Source organism: Gracilinanus agilis, chromosome 4 (assembly GCF_016433145.1).
Source record: "Gracilinanus agilis isolate LMUSP501 chromosome 4, AgileGrace, whole genome shotgun sequence".
Lineage (NCBI taxonomy): Eukaryota > Metazoa > Chordata > Mammalia > Didelphimorphia > Didelphidae > Gracilinanus > Gracilinanus agilis.
Window position 1 is genome coordinate 221,300,321 of NC_058133.1, and position 11,435 is coordinate 221,311,755.

The following is an 11,435-nucleotide window of genomic DNA, read 5'->3' on the forward strand; positions in this document are numbered from 1 at the left end:
TCATTCTATTCCTAGGGATGGGTGGGAGCAGGTTAGGTCCAGTCAAGATAAGCTTGTTTAAGAATATGTTGTCTCATAAGAATGGCCCCAGAGAACTGTTTGTATTAAAGTTAGCCCTGGCACTGGAAGTGGTTATAAAACCAGTTACTTCCTTATCATTTCTATGTCTCAGTTAAAGTACAAAAAAGAGTAATTAATCCTTGGGCAGTACACAACAGAGATGGGCGTGGGAAACAGAAAAGAATTTTGAAAAAGTTCAAATAAACTTTCTGCCCTTGTCCTTTTACAGTAAACCAGATGATGAGAGTCTCTCTCATGACCCAAATTTTCCAAGGGTGTTAACAAAGGGACCTCGACATCACACCACAGTGCATCCAAAACTAGTTGTGGAGTCAGCTGTTTCCCAGATGCAGACATATCCTCTTAAATGCCAAAACTCCCTGTCAAATCAAGGGGTGAGCAGCTTGTATGGAAATGCAAGGGCATCTTGGCATTTGTGGGAGAGAAGAGCTAATATTTAACTGTGTGTTTATGAGAGCAATATTACATCTTTCAGTAAGAGTCACCTCACTGAAAACAGAGGCAGGCAGCCTTGTACATCCTTGTTGAGTAGAAAAAGGAGCTGAGCCTAGAATCAGGAAATCTGAATTCGAATACAAGTTCTAACATTTATGAGTGACATTGGGTAAATGACTTAACTTCTTTGAGTCTCATTCTCCTAATGAATAAAACGAGGGTATTGGATTAGATGATCTTGATGGTCCCTTTCTGCTATAAGTGGTAGGCTATAATCTATTATACCAGTATCATCTGTAGTTACTTTGGGATAAGTTATGACTAATAATAATACAATCCTGAAATTTTGGACATAATAACAAAAACAATTAACAAGTGGAAAATAGGAACTAACAGAACAATGAAAATAGGCCATTCTCTTTAGTGGTATGCTAACTCAAAAGAAGAAAATAAAAGTATACTGCTTTTTAATTGGAAGGGTCATCAGAATTCATTTATTCCTTTTATAAAAAAGGAAGTTGAGAAAATGGAGGGAAAGGAAATGAGTTGCCTAAAATCACACAATTGAGTAGTGACAGAACTAGGACTATAAACCAGGCCTCCTAACTCCCTATCTAGCGCTCTTCCCTTTTTTACATGATGCCAGCCCTCAAAGTATGCTAAGATAATTAATTCTGTCTAACTAATACCTGAAAAAACTTACAATGTTGTAGTCCATTCTGCAAAGTATTCTCTCAGTTTCTGTACTCTGCCTGTGGGAACTAACATCATGAGTACCTTAGCTGTCATCAAGAGATCTGGTGGTTTTATTCTAAAATCTCAATTTTAAGCAATAGGTACAGATTTGTTCCTGCCTAAAGAAAAGGTTATTTTCTCTGGTAGAGTACAGGCATTCAGTGTTTTCTTAGGGAAACATACCATGGGACTAAGATGCTAGTAAATGATGTGCAAAAAAAGATTAATATTAAAAGGTACAAAGGGATAGTTTAAGAACCTGAAAACAAAGTAAAAATATCTTAGAAATTGAGAAAATAATGTGTTTTTGTTATACATAATATGTAAAATTCTTTTAGAAAGTAATAATGAGATGTAGAAATAGAAATAATTTTACTTTCCAGTGTAAGCAGTATTTGGCATACACTCAAACACACAAATAAAATATGGTAATCAGAAATAATAGAATGAAAAAAATAATTCAAGTAGACACAAAAAAACGACCAAAAACCACAGTGTGAATGATGAAATGTCATTTTATGATCTTAGTTACATTTTTTAACTAATAAAATTATTTGCTAATCTCACAGTTTAATTTACAGTATCCAAATCTTCAAACCTGTTGAAAGAAATCCATTAGGAGAACTGAGCAGCTGCTGCAATTGTATTTTCTCCTTCAATTACCTGAAAATGAAAATATCAAATTTAGTTACTTCTTTGTTTTGTATCTGCATCTGATTTACAAATTTGTGAAAAAAAATCATCCAGTCAATTATTGCTTAGGCAGAGTGGAAATAATTGTTTTGATTGATTCCTCCCCCCTCCCCCCAGCCACTTGCTTGACAATTCAATCAAATTGGCCTATACAAACAGCCTTGTATCAATGACCTAATTAAAACAGAGTTTATTATAAAAAGTCCAGCAGATTCAGGTGAATTTTGATAGGAAAAGCATGAGACTGCTGTTTTTGTAAGTGTTACACCAACTACCATCTTATCTACTTTGGACTATGTCAAAATCTATAACAGAGTGAAAGTTTCTAGGGCTCTGGCACTTAGAAGGTGTGCTCTGTAATGTTGAGAGAATTGCTTGTTATCATAAAAGAAGGCTGAATCTACTTAAACATGTAAATCAAGCCAATGTCTTGCTATTAAGATTGAGGCAAGCACTAGTCTTGCAATGAATGTGTAGATTCTCCTATCTTGCTCTAATAGAACTAGGTGCTGTGATTATAAGAGGAGGATGCCTTTTTAAAAAAAAAATTTTTTTAAAACCCTTACCTTCCATCTTGGAGTCAATACTGTGTATTGGCTCCAAGGCAGAAGAATGGTAAGGGTAGGTAATGGACTTGCCCAGGGTCACACAGCTGGGAAGTGTCTGAGGTCAGATTTGAACCTAGGACCTCCCATCTCTATGCCTGGCTCTCAATCCACTGAGCTACCCAGCTGCCCCTGGGAAGATGACTTCTTAAAGACAACTTATTTACAGAGAACAAGGTGCTTTTAGGAACTGCTAATATTTGAAAGCTTTTAATGAAGACTTTTAAAACTTCAATAACCAAGACACACAGGTACAAAATATAGCACAATCAATCAGAAGGCATTCTTAATTATAATCCATACCTTCTGCTTTGGTACGCTGACAATTCCTCTTGAAGTATGGATGCCCTCTTTTGTAGAAAGTTAACCTGGAAAATATATTAAATATGAAAAAGGTAGATTCATCTCAATACAACCTATGTGCTATGATTTGATTTGACTTAATTTAATTTAGTTTCATTTACACAATGCCTTTTGATATGGTTTTGGAGAATTTATTGAAAGTACATTTTGGGTTACTGACCAAAAGTTTTGTTTGTGTTTTCATTTCTGGTAGCCTCAAACCATTCCTGTTTCTTAGTTTGACCTATCCTACTGTGCACCTCTCAACCCCAAAGGCCAGGATCATTATTGTTTTTGCAAAATCTTTCATGGTCCTTATAGAAAAGCCAGGGGGTTAGGTGATAATATTATATAATTAGATAAATAGCCAGATTCAGAGACTAATCATTAACTAGTTCATTGTCAACTTAGAAGGAGATCTACCAATTAACAAGCATGTATAATTAAGTTCTGGCATAAATACATTCCTAATTGGGTTGTGAGACCATAAGAAAAATGACAATAAGACTAAAATTTATTTATAGATTTAATGTCATACCAATCAAACTTCCAATCATCTACTTTGTATAACTAGATGGAATAAGAAATTTCATCTGGAAGAGCAAGTTGAGTTTTTTAAGAGAAATAATGAAAACAAAATGGGAAGAAATACAGCAGAATCAGATCTCAAGCTACATTACAAAGCAGATCTGGTACTGGATAAAAAAAATAGAAAAGTTGATTAGTGAAGCAAATTAAGTACATAGCACTCAGAAACATTTGAACATAGTGGCATAATGTTCTATCAACAGAAGAATTTCAACCAATTGGGTCATACCTGGGAAAGCTATAAAGAAGTTGTGTCATTTGAAATTGTTATAAGCCCTGGGAGACTACAACTTCCCCTGACACCTCCACTTCCTTTGTGGGAGGTGTCAGAGAAAGTATAAAAGAGAAAATTTGGCACATTTCTTGCTCTCTACCCCGAGCTCTCTCTACCTTGAGACCCTGATCTCTCTGGGTGCTTTTTCCCTTTCTTCCTACTTCCTAGTTTTCCTTAGACCTTCCCTTTCCTAATCTAAATAAAACCTAGCTATTCAAAACCCTAAAGTTGCTCTCTGATCATTCATTTGAGCTCCTGAAGGGCTCTGGTCAGTTTCCCCCTGCTGGGCTGGGGACCGATATCTTCCTTTGCCTTCCTCTACCTTCCTCTCTCCTTTTTCCTATCATCCATCCTTCCTTCCTCCCTTCATTTTTCCCCTCACAGTTTATGGCGACAAAGTCTAATAAACACTGTTTAGACTGCATCTTATACTAAATATGTACACCTTTATTCAATAAACTCAAGTGGCTCCCTATCACTTCCTCTGTTTAGTATTCAAAGTCCCCCCCACCCCAGTCTTCCCCCTCCCACCCCAGTCTTCCCCCTCCCAACTTCAACCTCCTTGTAGTTTGTTCCATCAACACTCCATTTCTTGACTCCAAACATTTTCTCTGTTGGTACCCCATATCTGGAATGCTTTCCCTCTTGATCTTTGCTTTCTGGCTTCCCCAGATCCTTCAAGTCCCAACTAAAATCCCACAATCTACAGAAAGCCTTTCTCATTTAGCCTGTATGTACCTTGGTTATATAATTTGTTTGCTTGTTGTCTCTCCAACTAGATTGTGAACCCTTTAAGGCCAGGGACTGTCTTTTGTCATTCTTGGTAACCCCAGCACTTATTGAAGCATCCTTCCATAGAGTAGGTACTCGATGCTTATTTTGACTAACCATACCTTGAACATTATATTTAATTGTGGGCACTACATTTTAGGGACAATGATCACAGCAACTAGGTTGGTGAAGGGACTCAATTTCATTTTGTAGGGAGCAGGACAAGTTAAAAGAGCTGGAGATATTCAGCCTGGTAAAGAGAAAATTTAGGAGAGAAATGATAGCGATCTTCAGAAATGTGACCCTGGGCAAATCGCTTGACCCCCATTGCCTACCCTTGCCGATCTTCCACCTATAAGTCAATACACAGAAGTAAAGGGTTTAAAATTAAAAAAAAAAAAAAAAGAAATGTGAAGGATTGTGAGATGGAAGAGTAATTAGGCTTATTCCACTTTGCTCCAAAAGGCATACTCTGAACAAAGGGTTTAATATTAAAAGACACACTTAGGTTGAAGTAAGAAAAAATTTCCATCTCATTAGAGCTATCGAAAAGTAGTTTAGCTTTCTCTCACTGGAGGATTTTAAGTAAAAACTATACAGTTACTCATGGGTAGTACTCTAAGGAAGATTTTGGGGGAAGAATATGTACTACATGATCTCTGAGATCGTTTCCAACTCTGAGAGCCTATCCTTACATTATAATACTGAAAAGGGACCAGAGTACAGTAGAAACAAGCTGGGATTTGGGGTAAGAAGATAGCTTCATTTTTTTAAAGCTTCTTTGCATTTTTAATCTTTTTGCATTACTTTAATTTCTTTTTCCCATTTTTCTTCAAACTGCCTTATTTGATTTTTGAAGTCCATTTTGAGTTCTTCTGGCACTTCAGACCAATTTCCATTTTTCTTTGAAGTTTTGCATGTGGTTGCTTGGATCTCACCATCTCCTGTTAATTTGCTCTTTGTTGCCACAGAAATTTTCCAGGGTTAGGAGTTTCTTTTGCTGTTTGTTCATTTTCCCTGCCTTTTTTTTTGCCTGTAGATTGGGAATTCTGAAAGCTAATGATTCTGTCTCCTCTGCTGCTGGCTTACAGGGATCAGCACTGTGAGCTGTTCAGGCTTAAAAAGGCCTAGAGCTATGGACTTCCAGGCCTCACTCAAGGCTGGTGCCTGGGTCTAGGACTTCAAGGGGTGCATCTGAGGTGCTCTTTTGTTGGTGTAGGCAGGGTGCCAGGATTCCAAAGTTAGGCTTTGCTGAGGTTTAGAATTCTGGTGCAGCAGGTGGGGGGTGGGTGGGTTAGCCAGCATTCCTCTGTGTGCAAGTTTTGCTTCTGGTTCCCCACATCCCATTAAAATCAACTTTCTCTGCTACCTTTCAAGTTGTGTTCTGTGGGAGATCCCCCTTACTCTGTATTGCTGTTGGTTTTTGACTCCTATTATTATTTTAAGGCACTTTTAAATGATTGGTTTGGAAGGACTGTCAGAGAGGTTTTGGCTTTTGCAGCTAATAAGCCTCCATCTTGGCTCTGCTTCCTCTGGCTTCAGATCTTAATTCTGCTATTTACTAGTCGTGTGACCATGGCCAAATCATTTATTCTGGGTCTCAGTTTGGTCTAATGTAAAATGGAAGAGTTGTACTGAATGATCTGTGAAGTTCATTATAGCAAGATCCCATGAATATTTAGATCTGAGAAACTGATTTTCCAGTACCAGCTGATTAGAGAACTATTGGAAGCAGAATTTCAATATGACAAAAGAGTTATGACTGGTCTGTGGAGTTCATTACTCAATACGTTCTCTGTTCCTGGGTAGATTATCTATATCCTGGATCAGGGGTTCTTTAACTTGGGGTCCATGAATTCATTAAAAAAATTTTGATAACTATTTCACTATAATTAGTTTCCTTCATTCAAAATCCAATATAATTTATTTTATGTATTTGAAAAAGATTTAGAAAGGGTCTAGAGGCTTATCACTATACTGTCAGTGGGTTCTAAGTCACAAAAGGTCAAGAATCCCTGTTCTAAATTATCTGCAAAAAAAAATCTTGCCTTCAGATTTGTAGTTATTCTGATGTTCAGCTTAATGAATAGAATTTTGTGAAATAAGAAGGCTTTCAGTTTATAGTCTATTGCAATTATTAGGAACTAGAATAGCCAAAAAATAATTCACTTAAATGCCAGCAAAGTGATTTTATGCAGAGAAGCAAGCTGAATTTTAGGTTCTTGATCTGGAATCTAGAATCCCCCAAACTTGTAGCCTAGAAAGATTTAATGAACTCCAGTTTATTTAGCTTAAAGGTGAAAGCCCCAGGTTTGACCTTGTCACATGAGAGTTCCTCCCTGAGGGAGAGTCCAATTTAACTAGTCTCAGACTAACAAAAGACCTTAATTTGAGCTTGAGTGGGGATGATCATTCCCATTAGGGCCAAGCCCAAGCAGAGTGACTCTTTAGCACAGTAGACAGCAGCCAAGTCTCTTAAGTTGAAAGTCCTGAGTTCGATCCTGGGAAGGAGTGCATGATATGCTGGGAGAGGCTTCTGGAGACAAGAAGTCACTGTCTTCATTTATGAAGTGACATATTTCATTTCCAGCATGAAATGAAGAGTTGAGTGAGGGTGATGCAGTATAAAACTGGACAGATTTTGGCTTACCACATGACAGAAATTTATTGTCTGATTTCATTCAATATTTTGAAAGGCTTATACATTTCTAGAATATCAGGGATGCCTATATTTAATGTGTGTCTTTAAAAACACTTCATAAAATCAACTAAAATGATTTTTATATGATGTATGCCATAATCAAAATTTTTATGGATTAGGAATTGTATTGGTAGTTTCAGAATTGTTTGCTCTCTTACTTTGTGTTTGTTAGGTACTTCATCATTGACCCAGGTTTTATGATAATCTGGCTATGCTTTGAAACATAATTATGCAAGATCACATAAAACTAGAAGAGTCTGAAATGAGGTTATTAGAAAAGCAAGAGAAACTCTTAAAAGCAACACAAAAAAACCGATACATGTCCAATGGGCACATTAGTTTTGCTTATTTCTAATACTGTTTGGTTCTTTATTTTACCCATATGTCCTCTTGACCCTTGGAACAATTAATACTTTTGACAGGTGCAAGGATTCCACTGACCTCTATCTGATTTCAAAAATTTTCAAAGGATGTAACACCTGTGCTTTCAAACTGGATTCTGCTCACTGAATAATCTGGAACTACATTATGCAGCTGCCAATTACATGGCACAAATGCAGCTGGCAGCAAGCTGTTTTTTGGTTAACACTCATTTTTAGGAGGACAAGTTGCTTTTATTATAGTGAAATGATATGGAGTATAACAGAAGCCCTGAAAGTGGATCATCAATCAGTCAGCAAGCATTTATTAAGCACCTACTATGTGCCAGGCACTGTGTTATGCAGTGGGGAAACAAATACAACCTAACAGCATCTGCCTTTAAAGAGACTGACTTAAAACAGAGTTTACATTATACTTATGTAGGGAGGTATAAATAAAACAAATACAAGCTGAAACAATGTAATTTTGGAGGGGAAGGCATTAAAGAGTTTCATGCAGACAATGGCAATTTCCCCCCCTAAATGTCCTCTGTAGATGTAAGGTTCTTTATATATATTCTGGAAAGTTTTCTATTAGTCAAAGTATAGTTCAATTGGACCTCTAAAATGGCTTTTAATTTCCACTGAAAGGAAGCTTCACTTAACCCTTTCTTTTCCTAGCTACAAACTAATTTCTTCACATGCTAGGGAGAACACAACAATCTTTCTAATTAACTTTGAGAAGCAGAAACATAAGGAGTTTTAAAGAAAACTTCATTTTCATATGAAAGACATGTAAGAGATGGGAATTTGGTCTCCCTATGTCTTCACCTCAGTTGATGTAGTCACAGGATGTAATCACAGATGATGAGGTGTTAAACCTATTAACACATTAACACTTCATCATCTGTGATTACATCCTGTGACTATATCAACTGAATTGGGTGGTTAGTAGACCAAATTTCCCCAAACTCCCTTCAGAGACACATCACTGAAGGGAATATAATAGTATTAAATTTTGCTCCAAGTTCATTCTTACATACTCTAAACATAGAATGTAAATTCCCATTACATCTATAATGGAAGACAAATTATACCAGGTCATTCAAGTTTTTCTTTTTAATTTTTTTAAACCCTAATATCTTTTGTATATATACTTCTATATTAATTTTATTTGTTACAGGGCTAGGCAATGGGGGTCAAGTGACTTGCCCAGGGTCACACAGCTAGGAAGTGTCTGAGGCCAGATTCGAACCCTGGACCTCCTGTCTCTAGGCCTGGCTCTCAATCCACTGAGCCATCCAGCTGCCCCCATAGGGCATTCAAGTTTATTAGAAATATGCTTAATTACAGAACCTGGAGAACATTGTGTACAGTAATAGTAATATTGTAGAATGATCAACTGTATAGATTTAGCTACTTTTAGCAATACAATGATCTAGGACAATTCTGAGGGACTTCTGACAAAGTGCCTTCCACCTCCAGAGAAAGAACTGTAGGAGTCAGAATGCAGATCAAAGCATATGATTTTTTGCTTTAGCTTATTTGGGTTTTTGTTTTGGGGTTTTGGTTTTATATGAGTATTCTCTTACAAAAATGAACAATATGAAAATGTTTTGCATGATAATACATGTATAATTCAGATAGAATTGCTTGCCAGCTCCCAAAAGGGGTAGGGAAAGGAGAGAGGGAGACAATTCGGATCACATAACTTTGGAAAACTCATGTGAAAATTTGTTATTTGATGTAATTGTCATTACATGTAAAACAAAATATCTTTATAATAAAAAAGGAGTTTAACTACTAACTGTTTTACATACATACATATATATATATATATATATTTAAACTCTGGAGATGGAAAGGAATTAAGAGATATCTAGTTTAATTCGTCTCATTTCAGAAATGAGAAAACTTCTAGAGCTAGATAGGTTAAATGACTTTTTTCCAAGTCAAAGCATTAAGGTTGCTATTTGGAATTCTGAACCTGGATCCTTTGATTAAAAATCTTATGGTCTTTCCTATTATGCTAAAACTCATTTCCTCATATTATGGCTTTTACATCATCCTTTAATTAGTCTGTGAAATGTAGCAAAGTTTTATGCAAGAAACATTAAATTTCATTATTTTAATACCTCTCTCTTGTTTTACTCTGACATTTCATAAACTTTGTTACCTCAACTAATTTCATGTAAAATAACTATTTTCTGGAGGCAGACTTAATAAAAGTTGCATTACTCATCATTTTCTTCAAAGGATTTTCTTCGTAAAAATATTATAATTCATTATGCTTGGATAGGAAACCTTACAGATAACGTTTACAACTCAAGCACTTTGCACCACCATTTTAGCAAACTTAGTCAAAATGTTGTTTAGTAGCATCTGACTCTTTGTGAACGCATTTGGGGTTTTCTTGGCAAATATAATGGAACAATTGCCACTTCCTTCTCCAACTCATTTTACAGATGAGGAAACTGAGGCAAACATGGATAAATGACTTTCTTAGTGTCACATAGTGTCTTAGACAAGATTTGAGTTCATGAAATTGAATCTTCTTTACTTCAGGCCTGGCACTCTATCTCCTGAGCCAATTTCTATTTTTATGTGTTGCCATTCAATTTGTAATCAACATTATGATAAATGAATGATGGGATTTTTGGATTAGTACCAAAAATTAAGGATGAGAATTTGTTAGAATGTGGATTGTAATTGGGATAAAAGTTATCATTGACAGGAGCTGGGAAAAAACTTCAAATAGTCTAAATGTTAGTTTTCTTGTAATTTTAAACTTGACGGTCACCAACAAATAAGTATATGTGTGTATGTGTATGTGTGTGTATGTGTGTAGGATTATAATATGAATATACACATATATAAACAGAAAAAGAGAACATAACATGAAACCACAAATTGCTATTATGTTTGTCTTGCATTTTAAAAAGAATATAATAGATTCAATTTGTTAATAACAGAGCTGTTCATTTTCTAAACCTCTTGTTTTTAAAAACATTCTACAATGATCTTCTTTTCTTTTTTTGTTGGTATTGTTGTTATTAGTTCTCCATCTCTTTTAAACATCCCTGCCACCTCCCCAACCATCCCCTCACCTTCCATTACCAATTAAAAAAGGAAAAATTCTCCTTTATAACAAGGAAAAAAGTATTGTAACTTGATAATAGAAATAATTTTACCATATTAAAAAATGTATGTCTCAAACTTCTCGAGTCTCTGTGAGGCTGTAGCATTTTTTATCATTGGCCTTTTGTATATTAGTCATTTCACTGATAAGAATTAAATCTTTCAAAGTTGTTTTTCTTTACAGTGTTACTGTTTAAGCAATTCTTCATTTAAGACTTTTTTCTATATCCATAGTTTTCATTTTTTCTTATGCGCAATAATTTCCATGACATGAATTGCAATATGTGTTAATATCCATATACTATAATTTGTTCATCCATTCCTCAACTGATAGGTACCCTCTTAGTAAAAATGCCCTTCTAGGAAGGAGAAAAATGAGCAAATGCATAGTACCCTTTTTTTCCTACAGTAGAAACATTATCCAGAACTTTTCTGTTTTTAAGACAAACAGAGATAATGAATTCTTGTACTAGGAAGATAGGGGCTCTAAATGATGATTTTTTTTAAATTATGGGAAATAAAACAAAGCAGAACTGAGAGCATTATATACAGCAACAGAAATATTGTTTGAAGAATGACTTGTGTATTCCCACATCCAGAGAAAGAACTGACAAATAGAAACAAGCAAGACATAGTTTTTATATATATATATTAATATATAATATATATGTATATATATATATATATATATTTTTTTTTTTTTTGGTCAGAGG

General features: G+C 35.4%; 1 protein-coding gene across 1 annotated transcript in view; it reads right to left on the reverse strand.

The window, feature by feature from the left end:
• Positions 1-1,813: 1,813 nt before the first annotated feature.
• Positions 1,814-11,435, reverse strand: part of CEP112 (centrosomal protein 112) — a 527,068-nt gene continuing 517,446 nt past the window's right edge. The window contains exons 26-27 of the mRNA XM_044675157.1: positions 2,853-2,917; positions 1,814-1,914 (exon numbers count right to left, since the gene is read on the reverse strand). Coding sequence (XP_044531092.1) covers positions 1,911-1,914; positions 2,853-2,917 — 69 coding nt within the window. The 3' untranslated portion in view covers positions 1,814-1,910. The remainder of the gene's footprint in view (positions 1,915-2,852; positions 2,918-11,435) is intronic.